This window comes from Anthonomus grandis, chromosome 6 (genome assembly GCF_022605725.1).
Source record: "Anthonomus grandis grandis chromosome 6, icAntGran1.3, whole genome shotgun sequence".
Lineage (NCBI taxonomy): Eukaryota > Metazoa > Arthropoda > Insecta > Coleoptera > Curculionidae > Anthonomus > Anthonomus grandis.
The window spans coordinates 35376375-35394696 of NC_065551.1; the positions used below are offsets into that span (position 1 = coordinate 35376375).

Below are 18322 nucleotides of genomic sequence, written 5' to 3' on the forward strand. Positions count from 1 at the left end.
AATTATTTTTCTAGATATTGGACTTTGAAGTAAGTGGTTACCTTGAAGGACATACTGACATCTTAGGCTTCACTGTCGATAAAGGCGAATATTGCCCAAACTTTTACTTGGACTGTTCTAAACCCTTAACAATATTTCCAGACAATACTCAACTGAATGTCATGTTTTTTATTTTATTCAAATCGTACGGTTATTTTTCCAGATATTGAGCTTTAAAGTGAGTGGTCACCTTGAAGGACATAATGCCATCTTAGGTTTCATTGTCAATAAAGGCGGATATTTCCCAAACTTTTACTTGGACTGTTCTAAAGCCTTAATAATATTTCCAGGCAATACTTAACTGAATATCATGCTTTTTATTTTATCCAAATCGTACAATTAGTTTTCCAGATTTTGAACTTTGAAGTGAGTGGTCACCTTGAAGGACATACTTCCATTTTAGGCTTCACTCTCAATAAAGGCGGATATTTCCCAAACTTTTACTTGGACTGTTCTAAACCTTTAACAGTATTTTCAGGCAATACTCAACTGAATATCATGCTTTTTATTTTATCCAAATCGTACAGTTAGTTTTCCAGATATTGGACTGTGAAGTGAGTGGTCACCTTGAAGAACATACTGCCCTCATAGGTTTCATTGTCAATAAAGGCGGATATTTCCCAAACTTTTACTTGGACTGTTCTAAAGCCTTAACAATATTTCCAGGCAATACTCAACTGAATATCATGCTTTTTGTTTTATCCAAATCGTACAATTAGTTTTCCAGATTTTGAACTTTGAAGTGAGTGGTCACCTTGAAGGACATACTTCCATTTTAGGCTTCACTGTCAATAAAGGCAGATATTTCCCAAAATTTTACTTCAACTGTTCTATATCCTTAACAATATTTCCAGGCAATACTCAACTGATGATCATGCTTTTTATTTTATCCAAATCGTACAGTTAGTTTTCCAGATATTGGACTGTAAAGTGAGTGGTCACCTTGAAGAACATACTGCCCTCATAGGCTTCACTCTCAATAAAGACGGATATTTCCCAAACTTTTACTTGGAATGTTCTAAACCCTTAACAATATTTCCAGACAATACTTAACTGAATATCATGCTTTTTATTTTATCCAAATCGTACAGTTAGTTTTCCAGATATTGGACTGTGAAGTGAGTGGTCACCTTGAAGAACATACTGCCCTCATAGGCTTCACTCCCAATAAAGGCGGATATTTCCAAAACTTTTACTTGGACTGTTCTAAACCCTTAACAATATTTCCAGGCAACACTCAACTGGATATCATTCTTTTTATTTTATCCAAATCGTACAGTTAGTTTTCTAGATATTGGACTTTGAAGTGAGTGGTCACCTTGAAGAAGGACATACTTCCTTCTTCACTGTCAATAAAGGTCATTGTAGTTTTCTGGTTTTGGGCCAGTAAAGACTAGAATTTGGAAATTTTAAAAGTAACGAAAAAAACCAATTTTTAATATATTATGCAAAAGAGGCAATTAAAAATATGAATTTTTTCATTTAAATAATAAATAAGAAAAATTGTAAATTTGGCCATTAATTTCACAAATTCAACAAAAATATTTTTTTTATTTATATATAATTTTTTTAAAAGAATTGTATGAGTTTAAAAAAAATAACTTCCATATAAAAGTTATTGTGAATATTATTATGCATGCCTACAAACAGAAATTTTTATTTTATTTTTCACACAGTGGGAGAAAATCATGAACAACTTCTTATTCAAAACAGGCAATTTCCTCGACATGTATGAGAAATTTGACATTTTTTATTGTTTCAATTGATGCTAATTTTAATTGCAAATTAAAAAGTACTTTACAATTTTTTCACAAAAACGAATATAAAAGAAGGTATTGGCATTTTTTGGTTTTGGGCCAATATCGCAGGTTTTGAAATTTTTTATATTTTAATTTTTTACAAGAAACGAATAAATATAACAATAATAACGTTCATATAAAAGTTGTTTAAAATAATTTTGAGCGTCGTTACAAAGAGATATTTTCATTTTATTTGCAATACAGTGGGAGAAAATCCTAAAAAACTGTCGTTAAAAGAACATTTTTTTAGAATTTTCTACTAAAGTATCCTACTTTAGGATCATGTTTTTGCACTCCAATCCATCCATACATTATTGCAAAAAAAATTGTGAAAAAATTTCAAGTAATTCCCAAATTATACTCGTTTAGTTAATAAAATTCTTGATGCGTTTCTCTTGGACCTCTGTCGACTAAATCGTCTGTAACTTAGAGAGTTTTTGAGGTACAAAAAACGTTCATATATGAAACTGTTAAGCAAAAATTGCACTTTTATAACATTTCTTTAATTAAGTGCATATATTTGTAAATAGTAAAAAATGGCGCTTAGAAAGTTACCAAAAATAAATGCTTCGACAAAAACTCTCCTGATTCCTGAAATTATTAACCTAGAACCATGTTTTTACCCTTGAATTTATGCTCAAAAGCTTCTCTGCATTACCATAAAAAAATTGTGAATATTTTTCAAGTAGTTCCCAAGTAATGCCCATAAACGTCCTCTAGTTTATATAATTTTTTCATAAAAATTTTCGATTCTCTTTTCAATACAGTGGGAGAAAATCACGAAAAACCTTTCGTGCAAAACAAGCGATTTCCTTGAAACAATCATCAATTTGTTTCAAAATGTATCCGGATTTCCACTATAAACACCCTGTACCTAAAAAATAATACATTAATACAAACCTCCCGTCTTAAAATCACCACCTACTTAACAAACACCCTGTATTTATTCCTTTCGTTACCTTTACTTTTAATTAGGAACATTTTAGAGGGTTAAGGATTTTATACTAATTACTTTACTACCCTTCCTTAATTAAAGGAGGGCACTACGACCGTTATATAGTAAATAATAATTATCGTTTTATTTTATTTGTGCAATACGTTGTTAATTTTATTGCTTAGGTAGCTAGCGTACTTAATTAGTTAAACAATGTTTTTACTATTAATGTATTATTCGTATTTGTAGACTTGTTATATTCACCTTGAGGAGTTCTGTACGGAGAGCAAGTCCCTCAGAGGTGTCGAGATTATATAAAACAAATCAAAAAAAAAAAACAACTTATTATCTGCTTTGACTATTCATGGAGGCTCATTAAAGGAATAGCCTATAATAATAATATTATTATAATTATTGCTACATATAATATTTTTAAAAGAAAACCACGTAGTCTTTAAGGATTTTTACCATTAAATACCATAAGTCAATCAAAGCTGGTCTTTTTGTAGTAAGTTTAAGCAGCACGCGATGTAACGTTTGAGGTAGTAGAGCAGGTTTTGCTTCAGCTTACAGCACTTCCAAATGCCAGCAATTCGTTAATTGGCCAAGTTTGGCTGCACCTTTTTGGGCACCGTATAGTTCATTTATTTTTACATAAAAACCATTTTATTCCTATTAGATTAACATACACCTTAAAAGTAACCAGGGACGTCAAAATAATGTAGTTTTCCTCATATAATTAGAGAGAATTTTAAGATTCTTTCTTTCGAGCACATTTTCATCTTAATGTTTCCGATTCCATAGTCATGGCATGAAAGCGTACCAAAATATAATTCAAAATGCTCTTTTACAGCCAATGTAATAGGAATATTCCTGAGATAAGCAAGTGAATAATAAAAATAAAAAACGCATAATATTTATTCAAAAGAATATATTTTCTCTTTCATTTGGCATCACTGATATCTCAGAATGTTCTGAGGATATTCCATAAAAATTAATTCCATCAAAAGTTTGTCATGAATCATCATAGGTTTAATTTCATTCTTTGCACTAAATTCTTGATTTACAATACTCCTTTTTATCTAAAATTCCGTTTATCCACAATTTGCGGTCAAAAAAGTCCTAACTGTCTAATTGGAATTAAAATCAATAAATCAGAAATTAATTTTGGACTATTTTGAAGCTTAACAACAATTTCAGGCTATACTCAATTGAATATTATGTTTTTTATTTTATCTAAATCGTACGGTTAGTTTTCCAGATTTTGAAATTTGAAATGAATAGTCACCTTGAAGGACGTACTTCCTTTTTAGGCTTGTCTGTCAATGAAGGCGAATATTTCCCAAATTTTTACTTGAACTGTGTTAAATTTTTACGATATTTCCAGGCAATATTCAACTGAATATAATGCTTCTTACTTTATCAAAATCGAACAGTTAGTTTTCCAGATTTTCGACTTTGAAGTGAGTGGTCACCTTGAAGGACATACTGCTATCTTAGGCTTCACTGTCAATAAAGGCAAATATTTCCCAAACTTTTACTTGTACTGTTCTAAACCCTTAACAATATTTCCAGGCAATATTCGACTGAATATCATGCTTTTTGTTTAATCCAAATCATACAGTTAGTTTGCCAGATTTTGGACTCTGAAGTGAGTGGTTACCTTAAAGGACATACTGCTATCTTAAGTTTCACTGTCAATAAAGGCGGATATTTTCCAAACTTTGACTTGAACTGTTCTAAACCCTTAACAATATTTCCAGGCAATACTCGACTGAATATCATGCTTTTTGTTTTATCCAAATCATAAAGTTAGTTTTCTAGATATTGGACTTTGAAGTGAGTGGTTACCTTGAAGTACATACTGCCATCTTAGGCTTCACTGTTAATTAAGGTGAATATTTCCCAAAGTTTTACTTGGACTGTTTTGGACCCTGAACAACATCTCCAGGCAACACTCATCTGAACATCATGCTTTTTGTTTTATCCAAATCGTACAGTTAGTTTTCCAAATTTTGGACTTTGAAGTGAGTGATCACCTTGAAGGACATACTTCCATCATAGGCTTCACTGTCATTTAAGGCGGATATTTCCCAAACTTTTACTTGGACTGTTCTAAACCCTTAAGAACATTTCCAGGCAATACTTAATTGAATATCATACTTTTTGTTTTATCCAAATCACACAGTTAGTTTTCCAGATATTCTACTTTGAATTGAGTGGTCACCTTGAAGGACATACTGCTATCTTAGGCTTTACTGTCAATAAAGGCGGATATTTCCCAAACTTTTATTTGGACTATCCTAAACCCTTAATAACATTTCCAGGCAATACTTAACTGAATATCATGCTTTTTGTTTTATCTAAATCATACAGTTAGTTTTCTAGATATTGGACTTTGAAGTGAGTGGTCACCTTGAAGGACATACTGCCTTCTTAGGCTTCACTGTCAATAAAGGCGAATATTTCCCAAACTTTAATTTGGACTATTCTAAATCCTTAACAATATTTCCAGGCAATACTAAACTGAATATCATGCTTTTTGTTTTATCCAAGTCATACAGTTAGTTTTCCAAATTTTGGACTTTGAAGTGAGTGGTCACCTTGAAGGACATACTTCCATCATAGGCGTCACTGTCATTTAAGGCGGATATTTTCCAAACTTTTACTTGGACTATCCTAAACCCTTAAGAACATTTCCAGGCAATACTTAACTGAATATCATGCTTTTTGTTTTATCCAAATCATACAGTTAGTTTTCTAGATATTGGACTTTGAAGTGAGTGGTCACCCTGAAGAACATACTGCTATCTTAGGCTTCACTGTCAATAAAGGCGGATATTTCCCAAACTTTTATTTGGACTATCCTAAACCCTTAATAACATTTCCAGGAAATACTTAACTGAATATCATGCTTTTTGTTTTATCTAAATCATACAGTTAGTTTTTCAGATTTTGGACTTTGAAGTAAGTGGTCACCTTGAAGGACATACTGCCATCTTAGACTTCACAGTAAATAAAGGCGAATATTTCCCAAACTTTTACTTGCACTGCTCTAAACCCTTAACAATATTTCCAGACAATACTCAACTGTATATAATTCTTTTTATTTTATCCAAATCGTACAGTTAGTTTTCCAGATTTTGGACTTTGAAGTGAGTGGTCACCTTGAAGGACATAGTTTCTTCTTAAGCTACATTGTTAATAAAAGCGAATAATTCACAAACTTTTACTTGGACTCTTTTGAACCCTAAACAACATTTCCAGGCAACAATCTGAATATCATGCTTTTTGTTTTATTCAAATTCTACAGGCAGTTTTCCAAATTTTGGACTTTGACTTACAGTGGGAGAAAATCACGAAAAACTGCTTTTTCAAAACATGCAATTTTCACAACATATATGGAAAATTTGGTATTTTTTATTTTTTTTGCAAGTTCGGCTGCACCTTTTTGGGCACCCTATAGTTACTTAATGTTTCTGATTCCATAGTCGTACCATGAAAGCATTCGAAAATAGTTCAAGAAATCAAGAAAATTCAAAATATTCTTTTCTAAAAGAACCAATGTAATAGGAATGTTCCTGATACAAGCAATTTGAGTAATAAAAATAAAAAATGCCTAATATTCATTGAAATATTCCTGGATTATAAGATAATTAATTCATAAACAATAAATTTGAGTCATGGTTGTGGATATTTTATAGAGTAAATTGAAGCATGTTCCACAAGTGTAAACCAACTTTTTCAGAGTAACACAAAACCAGTGCTTCATTGATAACTTTCTGTAACTTAAAGTGCAGAACATCTTCACTCTTGTAGATGTTGCTTTTTGAACAAGTCTAGATACAAGACTTTGGAATCCCAAGCTTGTCATAAGTCCTCAAAGGTTCCATTTACTTCTCTGCACCGAATTCTCTAAATTGATTCCCAATACTCCACAATTTCAAGGATCTTAGGAAAACTTAATATTGACTCCTGAAGTTGTATAAGAATTCGTGAGCAAGTAATGGAATCCAGAAACTGCAAATCAGCATATCTGCATCAGATAATGAATATTCATTCAGAAACTTCAAGTTTCTTATGGACTTTCATTGATGGATATTCAGGGATCAAGTCAGCTTTTGCCATATATTCAAAAATGTTTTTTTAGCAGACAAGGAGAGTAAATAATAATGTGGCATGCTAAAGAGAGAGGATCATTTTCGTCCTTCCTATCCCAATTTCTTCTGTCTGTTTAGACAATTTTTATCAGGACTTTAATCCTAAACTGCCTGGAATTAATAAAATATTTTTTTTTATTTCAGGCAATTAAAACAGGAGATTCACCTTCTCAATGAAAATCTGCTCACTAATTTTCTCTCTAAATATTCTTCCTAAAACCCTCAATTCTAAAAAACACGAAACGTCGTATCTTGGATATACGATTATCTTCTAAAAAGAGTGATTATAATCACTTATCACTCGTGATTTTTATGCGAAAATAAGTGGTAAAAGACACATACGGTACCCACAAAACATTCCCTCCAGCAATTGTATTATAAACTGCAAATCTGTCCAAATAAATCAAACTTATAATGTATATAAGATGAGTAAAAAAAAATCGTTTCCCTTTTTTTTATTATAAAGGAGCGATGATTAGGTTATAAGCGACCGGTGTATTAAAACAAAAAAAAACAACCATTTTACTTACTGTATTATTTTATTACTTCAGACTTAAATTTAAAAAAAAAAGTAACAAAAAAAAACCGATGTACTTAAATGTAAGAATACTGTATGTTTGATGTTTAGCAATAATAATAATTATGATTTGTATACACAATATTAATTAATAAATAAATGTGTTTTGTTCATTTTTTTTATTGTTTAATTTATATATCACAACGGGTTCTAAAAATTATTTTAAATAATATTCACGTCACCTGTGGTTGTTCATTAAGGTGATTAGTTCGTTATAAACTAAATCTTTGGCGTTCGAACCGACCATGAAGTCCATGTGGTTGAAGTTTTTGAATGGGACTCGATATTTGCCCAGGACTCGAGGCAGTTTACTTTCGGTGAAAGCTAAATCCTGTAAAAAAATTAGAAATCAATTATGAAGTCCAGGAAAAAGCTTCCTGAAGTGAAACTAGGAAGAAAATTGACATCTGGACATGGGTACTTTTTTTTCTCCAGATGTACACTTTGCTGAACCCGAACTTTGGAGATTCAGATTTCCAAAATTTTTGCATTTGCAGGTAGTTAATTTGAAGCATTTTATTTCCGAAAGTGAACGAATAACCGATAGACTCTTTCTTTTCTCTCCGGTTTTCTGATCCCTTCTTTGTGTAACAGGAAACCAAAATTGTTTTAAATAATTTCACTTAAAACAATTTTGTGAGCATTTTTTCCTGATGTCCATTTTAATGGACCTCAATGGCATACTTCGGTATTAGTTGAGTTTATCAATTATGGATCAATTTTTATATATATAAATTAATAATATATAAATTAATTTTACACGTGTAGTATGAGGGTATTTAAAGTTGATCCAGTAATTATTAAATAATAGGTTTATAAAATGCGTTTAATGGAATGACAAATATTTTTTTATAAATTTGCAGATGGGTTTTATATAAATAATCAAAAGTTGTTTTGTTGCAAAAATTGCCTTTATTGATGTTGCAAATTCTCGTTGAAAAACTCGGTTGACCTTGAAATAACCTTAAAAGTAAAATTTTTTCGATTTTTCTGATTTTTGAATAAAAATTGGAATTTTGAAATGACCTTGACCTTGGGACCAATGATACTACTCCGCTCTCTCTTATTCTGGAATAAAACACAAGGGTTCCTATTTAAAAAAACAAGAGTGAGTTTGAGTTTGAAATGACCTTGAAAATGACCTTGGGTTCAGGAACAACTGAATTTGTAACCAATATCGCCCTATATGGTTCCGAAATAAAAAATGCCAACTCTTGTTGCAAAAATCGTTTTACCTTGAAATGACCTTTAAGAGTTACTTTACCCTAAGGCTAAGTCCACATCTGAAAGAAACATTTTGCGTTTTTTCTAATTCCGGAATGAAAAATCGGGGCTTCCAATTAAGAAAAGTGGACTTTGAAATGACCTTGAAAATAACCTTGAATAACTCAGAACAATGACACTGAATTTTAAATCAATATTGAAGCCTCTCGTGGTTCCGGAATAAAAATAGGGATTTATATTTAAAAAACAAAAGTTGACTTTGAAATGACCTTGGTACTTCAAGAACAAGGACACACTGAACTTTTAACCAATATCGGCCTTTTAGAATAGAAAATGACAATTCCCGTTGTAAAATCCGTTTGACTTTAAAATGACCTTAAACCCAAGGTGACATACACATCGGAATGTATAATTTTCTCTTATTTCTGATTGCAACATAAAAAATAGAAGTTTTTATTTAAAAAAAGAAAAGTTGATTATGACATGACTTTAAAAAATGACCTTGGGATCAAAATCGATGACACCATTGAATTTTTAACCAACGTCCTTATGGTTCCGGAACAAAAAAAGCCAATTTTCGCTGCATAACTCCTTTGACCTTGAAATGACTTTAAAGAGTTACTTCAATACCAATCTTAAATGAATATCTGAATCAATAAAAAATAGAGGTTTCCATTTAAAAAACAAAAATTAACTTTGAAATGACCTTGATAACTGACCTTGGGGTCAAAAAAATGGGCAATACTGAATTTTCTGAAGTAAAAATTGAACCAGACTTTTTTTAAACGTTTTCTTAGAAAATGCGATCCTAGGATATTACAGAGGGGTGTCGTTACTTTGGTTTCAAGCCTGGACTTAATTGGACGGAAAAATTGAGAAACTATTCTAAGAGCTTGAAATACATTGAAAACTGGCTTAATTGCCTGGAATAGTTTCTGAAGAAAGACTACTTACTTGGAAGAAAACAAAAATTATTTTAGAAACTTGAAACGCATAAAAGATCATCTTTACTTTATAGAAAACCTTCAAAAGTGGACTGAACTAGATGGAAAAATTGAGAAATTACTCCAAGAGCTTGAAATGCAATAAAAATTAGCTCAATTGCCTGGAATAGCTTCTGGAGTAACACTAACTACTTGAAAGAAAACAGACATTATTCCAGGAGCTTGAAACACATAAAAGATCATCTTAACGTCCTAGAAAACCTTCAAAACTGGACTTAACCAGATGGAAAAATTGAGAAATTATTCCAGAAGTTTCAAATACATTAAAAATTAGCTCAACTACCTGGAATAGCTTCTGGAGAAACACTAACTACTTGGAAGAAGACAAACGATATTCCAGAAGCTTGAAAGATATGAAAGTCGTCAAAACTGGACTTAACTAGATGGAAAAATTGAAAAATTATTCCAAGAACTTGAAATACATTAAAAATTAGCTCAATTGCGTGGAATAGCTTCTGGAGAAACGCTTACTACTTGGAAGAAAAACCAATAATTATTCCAGGAGTTTGAAACACATGAAAGATTATCTTAACGTCCTAGAAAACCTTCAAAACTGGACTTAACCAGATGGAAAAATTGAAAAATTATTCCAAGAGCTTGAAATGCTTTAAAAATTAGCTCAATTGCCTGGAATAGCTTCTGGAGTAACACTAACTACTTGGAAGAAACCAAAAATTATTCCAGGAGCTTGAAACAGATGAAAAATCATTTTAACGTCCTAGAAAACCTTCAAAAGTGGACTTAACCAGATGAGAAAATTGAGAAATTATTCCAAGAGCTTGAAATGCTTTAAAAATTAACTCAACTGCCTGGAATAGCTTCTGGAGTAACACTAACTACTTGGAAGAAACCAAAAATTATTCCAGAAGCTCAAAACGCATGAAAGATCATCTTAACTTCCTAAAAAACCTTCAAAACTGGACTTAACCAGATGGAAAAATTGAGAAATTATTCCCAAAGTTTGAAAAACATTCAAAATTAATTCAATTGCCTGGAATAGCTTCTAGAGTAACACTAACTACTTGGAAGAAACCAATACTTATTCCAGGAGTTTGAAACAGATGAAAGATCATCTTAACATCTTAGAAAACCTGTAAAACTGGACTTAACTAAATGAAAAAATTGAGAAATTATTTCAAGAGCTTGAAATACATTAAAAATTAACTCAATTGCCTAAAATAGCTTTTGGAGTAACACTCACTACTTGGAAGAAAACAAACATTATTTCAGGAGCTTGAAATACATGAAAGATCATCTTAACGTCCTAGAAAACCTTCAAAACTGGACTTAACCAGATGGAAAAAAATGAGAAATTTTTCCAGGAGTTTGAAATGCTTTAAAAATTAACTCAACTGCCTGGAATGGCTTCTGGAGTAACACTAATTACTTGGAAGAAACCAAAAATTATTCCAGGAGCTTAAAACACATGAAAGATCATCTTAACTTCCTAGAAAACTTTCAAAACTGGACTTAACCACATGGAAAAAATGTAAAATTATTCCAAGAGCTTGAAATACATTAAAAATTAACTCAATTGCCTAAAATAGCTTCTGGAGTAACACTCACTACTTGGAAGAAACCAATAATTATTCCAGGAGCTTGAAACACATGAAAGATCATCTTAATGTCCTAGAAAACCTTCAAAACTGGACTTGACTAGATGGGAAAATTGAGAAATTATTCTAAGAGCTTGAAATGCTTTAAAAATTAGCTCAATTGCCTGGAATAGCTTCTGAAGTAACACTAACTACTTGAAAGAAAACAGACATTATTCCAGGAGCTCAAAACACATAAAAGATCATATTATAAAAACACGGTTTTTATATAGTTTATAATGATATATTATATTTTATTTAAAAGTTTTTATTTTATAATGTAGGGATACAAAAGTCAACTTAACTCTCTGAACGAGAACGGTCGAATTTATAATAATATCTAACACGTAAGCGATCTCACACATAAACCTAAATCTGCTTAAATAACACTTATTCTTTACTATGGATCAGCACAATATTGTTTATTATTCATATCGGCGGCAATGGAACAGCCGATGATGTCACGCACATCAAACTTAGGCTCCTATTCCTGCTTATAACAATCATCTTAACTTCCTAGAAAACCTTCGAAACTGGACTTAACCAGATGGAAAAATTGAAAAATTATTCCAGGAGTTTAAAATACATTAAAAATTAACTGAATTGCCTGGAATAGCTTTTGGAGTAACACTAACTACTTGGAAAAAACCAATAATTATTCCAGGAGCTTGAAACACATGAAAAATCATCTTAACGCCCTAGAAAAGCTTCAAAAGTGGACTTAACCAGATGGAAAAATTGAAAAATTATTCCAAGAGCTTGAAATGATTTAAAAATTAGCTCAACTACCTGAAATAGCTTCTGGAGAAACACTAACTACTTGGAAGAAGACAAACGATATTCCAGAAGCTTGAAAGACCTAAAAGTCGTCAAAACTGGACTTAACTAGATGGAAATATTGAAAAATTATTCCAAGAGCTTGAAATGCTTTAAAAATTAGCTCAATTGCCTGGAATAACTTCTGGAGTAACACTAACGACTTGAAAGAAAACAGACATTATTCCAGGAGCTCAAAACACATGAAAGATCATCTTAACTTCCTAAAAAACCTTCAAAACTGGACTTAATCAGATGGAAAAATTGAGAAATTATTCCAGGAGTTTGAAATGCATTAAAAATTAGCTCAATTGCCTGGAATAGCTTCTGGAGTAACACTAACGACTTGGAAGAAACTAAAAATTATTTCAGAAGTTTGAAACACATGAAAGTTCATCTTTACTTTCTAGAAAATATTAAATATTAAAAAATGGTTCAACTACATAGAAAAGTTATATAATAAGTTGTGCATAACTTAAATAGCTATGATACCTATATTATAATATAGATAAATTACTATTGTTAGAAGAATTTGAAAAATGATGGAATTTAAAAATCTTTTAATGAAGCACTGGAGATATAATCTGCAATAATTTATTACATAAATAAAAAAAAAACAATTTAATTAAAAAAATTAGTCGAGTGTTAACTTTTCCCGTCATTTCCTTTTTATATAAGAAACGAGGCGATATTCAAATAATTCTAGAAAAACTGGTTTCTTACATACATGTTAAAAAAAAATCTCTAAATCTACAATATGATGTTAATGTATAAAAATTTAAAAAAAAACTTAACCTTACTTTTAATTTTAACTTCTAACTCGACACTGAGTCCCACACTACTGGGGGCGGCGCCGCGTAACCAGTGTTCATAAAGAATTTCTCCACCGACCCAAAAAAAAAAAAAAAAAAAAAAAAAAAAAACTTGAATTAAAAATTAGTATCTTACAGAACCATGGATGATTTTTTTTTTAATTAGTTTCTTATAATTTGGGTGTGGCTCACATCTAAACTGTACTAAAAGTGCCAGTGGCGAGAATTTTGACAAAAAAAAGAATTATTTTTAAGAGCGATTTTTTGGCATTTTTATTGTGTGAAAAGGGTCATTTAAGCACCTTAACTTAAGCTATGATATCCCTTACTAGAACCAAAATCTCGCTTATTAAGCCAAAAAAATTGAATATTTTTTAACACCTCGCCACTCTTCCTCATTTGATTCGTTTGTTATTTCTTATAAATCTGAACACATTTCTAAACTATGCAAAAATGCAATCTTGAAAAAAAATAAATGACAACACTCACTTACCTCTTCCGTCACCAAGGTGTCCCCATCTCCAAAATGTAAAGTGACCGGATGGTCGGCCAGGGTCAAATTATAAACCGGAAGTGACAACCCCTTGTACTTTTGCAAGTTATAAAAGGGATCTTGGTAGTCAAAAGCTCGAAAATCCCCTAAAAAATCCCCCAATAAGTTAATTTAAATTTAAATTAAAAAAAACTTCATATCTTACCTTCGGCGTACATTTGGGTGGCGTGGGCGGTCAAATAAACCGAACTACCCGCAGGAAAGTACGTGAGAAACTCCGGAATGTAACTCTAAATAAACACGTTAAAACTGAAGTAGTTTTTTTTAAAGGAGTCGAATTAGACTTACGCTATTGAACTGTTGCCCATCGATCCCCACGAGAGAATAAATAAAAATCAGACAAAGAAATTGGGTGGGTGCCCCGTTGGCGCACAGGGCTCCCAAGAATTTCGAAAAATAACTCCTCCTAGGGAAAACATTGAAGATATTCCGTGAGACGACGCTTTGCTACAAAACAAAAATAATGAACAACAATTTATAGCAATTATCAAGAATTACACTTACAGTCAAAGACATCGATGACCCCAAAAACACCTTATGGGGAAAAGACATCTCGTGCAGCACGTAAACTAAGGGAGCCAAAGCCAAGTGTAATTTTATCTTTGAATTGTATTGGGGTCTCAGGGCCCCCATTATAAAGGCGGCCGTGGACCCCACCGAATGTCCCAGGAAGTATAAGGAATGTTCTTTGGTGATGTTCAGGATGTAGTCGATGATCGCTGGAAAATCGTAGTTACCCACTTCGTGTAAACTGAAAAAATAATAAGTTTGTATAAAAGTGGTATCAATAAAATTCGTTAAAATTGCTTGGTACATGTGTTCTGTTAAAATTGTATTAAAAAGGCTCTTATGCGTGGCCAGAGGCCTTGCATCACCATGCAATTCCTCCAATTATCACAATTTTTTCATTTAATCTGAAAGACCTTAAGAATGTCTTAGTGATGCGAGGCCCACGCATAAGGACGTTTTAGTACACATTTATATTATACTGTTTGTTCCTCGTTTTCTTTTTTAATTGTACTAAAAATACCCTTATCTGCGGCCAAAACATAGATCCAAAAAAATGTCCAAAATGTTAAGTAGATACTTACGAAAATTTCCAGTATTCAGGATCCTTGTCAGGATCAAAAGCATGATGCTTATAAGAGTAAATGTTCCCTCTCATATTGGAAAACCATACGTCATAACCGGCGTCAGCTAATAAATATGCTAAAAAAAAGAATTGAGGCGTAACCATAAACTTTTAATATCTAAGCTAAAATACTTTGGGTTTTCTGCCGACTCAGTATTCTTAATAAAATCATATTTATCAAATAGATATCAAAAAGTTCGGTACCATAATGAGTCTTCTAGCAAGCTGGATATTTTATCTGGTGTTCCACAAGGGTCTATTTTGGGACCCTTGCTTTTCATAATTTACACTGCTGATATTTTATTGTCCTTAAAAAACTGTCATGTAATGGCTTATGCTGATGACACGCAGCTTTACATTTCTTTTCATCCCAATGAGCTTAACGCTGCATCTGCTTACTTAAATGAAGACTTAGAATTGCTAAGTAAGATCTCGTTTGAACATAACCTTAACTTAAATTCAAAAAAATCAAACCTTATGGTCTTTGGTAACAAGAACGCGGTAGAAATAGTCAAATTAAATATGAATATTTGCGTAAATAACAACAAACTGCCCTTTGTAGAGGTAGCCCGTAATCTTGGTATTATTATTGATTCCCAATTACGTTTTAGTTCTCATGTGGAGATGTTAAGACGTAAGGCTTTCTCGAGGCTAAAGATTCTGTTTACAAATAGACACTTTTTAAATTTTAAACTTAGAAAAATGTTAACCGAATCTCTTGTTCTTTCAAATTTTAATTATTGTGATTTTATCTATTTTCCATGCCTTGACTCGCTTCACAAAAATATGCTTCAAGTAATGCAAAATGCTTGCGCTCGTCTAATTTTTGATCTTAAAAAACGCGATCACATCTCTCAAAAAATAATCGATTTAAAATGGTTAAGAATGGATAATATTTGGAAACATCACTTAAGTAATTTTACATATAAACTTTTATCTAATCAAGATCGAAATTTTAATATCTTGCGTACCATTTTTAAAACAAGACGTTCTGCTCACTCTGTCAATATAAGATAGAAGTTAAAGTTTTCAATGCCACAATTTCGAACTGCTCTCTATACTAGATCTTTTTCTTATAATGCAATTAGCTTGATTAACTCACTTCCTGACGAATTTCGACTTTTCAATTTTAATAAATTTAAATTTAAAGTAAAAAATTATCTTTTAGATACACAAAATCGTCCAGTGAATTTATGATCTGATTTATTTTTGTTTTTTTTTTTTTTTGTATCTTTAAGACGCTTCTCGCTGCTGCTTCATAGATTGTTCAGAACTGTATATGGGTCTCCCCTCACATTGATACTGGAAGTGGTGTATTGAATGGCTCTGTTATGTTTTTGTTTGTAATATGGCTAACAGTTTAGGGATTGATTCTCTTCTTTTCTTCTTTTACTTTTAGTAAGCATAGGTACATGCACATGGTTAAGTAGAATAGCATTTATTTGCTAGACTTCGCCATTCCTGTACTATTTAAATTAAATTACGTTATTTTGTATATTATTATTTGTTAAAAAAAAAAAAATTTTGTAACTTTGTTTGACTTATTAAAGACCTTATTTATTTATTTATTTATAATTTAGATACTAGACCTTGATTATGAGAAATTTCAGTCTTAATTGACTTACGTAGGTCGTGTTCTGGTCCTCTAAAGAAGAAGACGTCAGAAGATGCCAAAAGGCCGTGCTGAAAAAGGGCTACGGGTCGTTTATTCTTCTTGGGAGAAACGTCGTTTCGTCCCTTGGGTATTCTGTGTAGGGTGAGAATGTATCCGTCTTCAGATGTCACTTCGTGCTCCTCAAATGGGTATCCGTGTTGGTTCACTAATTGTTGCTAAAAACGTAAATAAATTGAAAGAAACAGTTTGGAAAATATGGCATAATATTCTAACTCGAAGCATGTTTAGATCTACAGTCTTCGATAGTTTCCTCTATTTTATCAGGTTTTCTCAGGTTTTTACCCTAACAACCAACATTTCTTAAATGGTTGCAGTTTTTTTTTTAAATTCTATAGTCTTATAATGGCCCAGAGAAGATTTTAGGGTATAAGCTGCACTGTACATAAATTGCTTAATTTTCATGAACCAGAATATCTGTTAGAATTCCTTATTCAAAGGGGAGATACACATAATGTAAATATTCGCTATAAAAGCACACTGGCAATCCCCCAGCATAAGACTGAATCACTGAAAAATTCCTGCCTATATTTACAATGGCCTACCTGCAGAAATTAAAGATTTAGGCATGGACTCTTTTACTCGTAAGTCTAAATTAAAAAAATTCTTGGAGACTGCTGATATTTTAATACGGGTGTAACTTTGATTCTGGTATGGTTCTCTTAATCATTTTTGTTCAAATTTTTATTTTTAAAAAAATTGTACTTTTATTATTATTATAAGAGCGTAGCTCTTATTATGGGGCTCTCCCGCAGTGGAGTTTTCGCACAAAATTCGGACCGGTCGGACAAAAGTGTTTATAACTTTGGTTGTGTTTGGGTTAGAGAAACGATGTTTACCTTTTTATAATCTAGAAATATGAGGCTTTAATTTGATAATTTTCAAATTTTCATCTGTTTTTTTGTTTAGGACTAGAACGCCTTCAAACTCAAAAAATTTTTTTTCATCGATTTTGGTCAAGGGAATTCGATACAGGTCGCAAGGGTTTCTTGAATATTATGAAATTTAACAGATCGATTAGAGTTAATGAGGACCTTATCTGTATAGTTTTTGGTTATTCTCAGCAAACGGGAAGTATTTTTTTCAACGCTCAAAGTTTCAAACATTTGTGATATTCTAGCCCTTCTGACGGTTTAACGGTATCTTTCCGGCAATAGTGACTCACAGAAGATGTGTGCGCCTTATCGAGAGCTACAATTTTTATTTAGGACTTTTTTTGAAAAAATGTTTTTTTTAGGAGAAAAATTAAAAAAACCCAAAAAAAAATATTTTTTTTAGTTTTTTCTGTGTAAAATTTTTATGGTGCAAAATTTAAAAAAAATTCATTTGGATTAATTAAACCTACATCTTTTCCGAATAAAACAAAGTATTAAGCTTAACGCTATCATTTATACAGGGTGAGCAGCGCTCAGTTGAAAATACCCTTTTTCACGCTTTTTTTCTTCAAATATTAATAACTTTTTATTGGCGGCACTTAGAGGTTTCATTCAATTGGAGCATTTAAAGAACCTTTTAAAACCAATTTTTCGACACACTCTACAATCATCTACGTAGAGCAGTTTTTGCTCTACACTATTTTTTGACTTTGACGCCTAATACCGCAATGGCTATGCCACCTACGAAGACCATTTTTGCCCTCAAACACGCGGAATTTATCTGGCTATAATTCACTAAATCCGTTTTATTTCATATATCACCATTTTCCAAGAAAATTCAATTTTCCATGATAGGTCCCAAAAAATCGGTCAGCTGAATATTGGTACCCCTACGGGTCCGATGATCAGGGTATAAAAACTAATGTGGTCTAGCACCTAACAAGTGCGCGTCTCCGTGGCAACGAAACCGACGATTTTCGCCCGTTTCCACCTAAAATAAGACCCTTTTTATAATCGAAATTTAACTACTAAAACCGATTGGAATCGGTCCAGAATTGATGCTAAACTGTTCCTAAGGCTTTATACTATTTTTCTATGTACAAATCATAAGGTAAAAACCTTTTTTTATA

General features: G+C 31.9%; 1 protein-coding gene and 2 long non-coding RNA genes across 3 annotated transcripts in view; 1 reads left to right on the top strand and 2 right to left on the bottom strand.

The window, feature by feature from the left end:
* Window positions 1-6055, bottom strand: LOC126737829 (uncharacterized). The gene is made up of 2 exons (XR_007661120.1): window positions 5940-6055; window positions 1-417 (listed from the first exon to the last, which is right to left on the bottom strand). It is a non-coding gene; the product is annotated as an uncharacterized LOC126737829 (long non-coding RNA).
* On the top strand, window positions 342-7626 carry LOC126737827 (uncharacterized). Its single transcript, XR_007661117.1, has 2 exons — window positions 342-630; window positions 4273-7626. It is a non-coding gene; the product is annotated as an uncharacterized LOC126737827 (long non-coding RNA).
* LOC126737823 (gastric triacylglycerol lipase-like) overlaps window positions 7534-18322 on the bottom strand; it is a 22546-nt gene continuing 11757 nt past the window's right edge. The window contains exons 2-8 of the mRNA XM_050442886.1: window positions 16271-16475; window positions 14605-14722; window positions 14018-14264; window positions 13802-13960; window positions 13659-13743; window positions 13454-13599; window positions 7534-7840 (exon numbers count right to left, since the gene is read on the bottom strand). Coding sequence (XP_050298843.1) covers window positions 7688-7840; window positions 13454-13599; window positions 13659-13743; window positions 13802-13960; window positions 14018-14264; window positions 14605-14722; window positions 16271-16475 — 1113 coding nt within the window. The 3' untranslated portion in view covers window positions 7534-7687. The remainder of the gene's footprint in view (window positions 7841-13453; window positions 13600-13658; window positions 13744-13801; window positions 13961-14017; window positions 14265-14604; window positions 14723-16270; window positions 16476-18322) is intronic.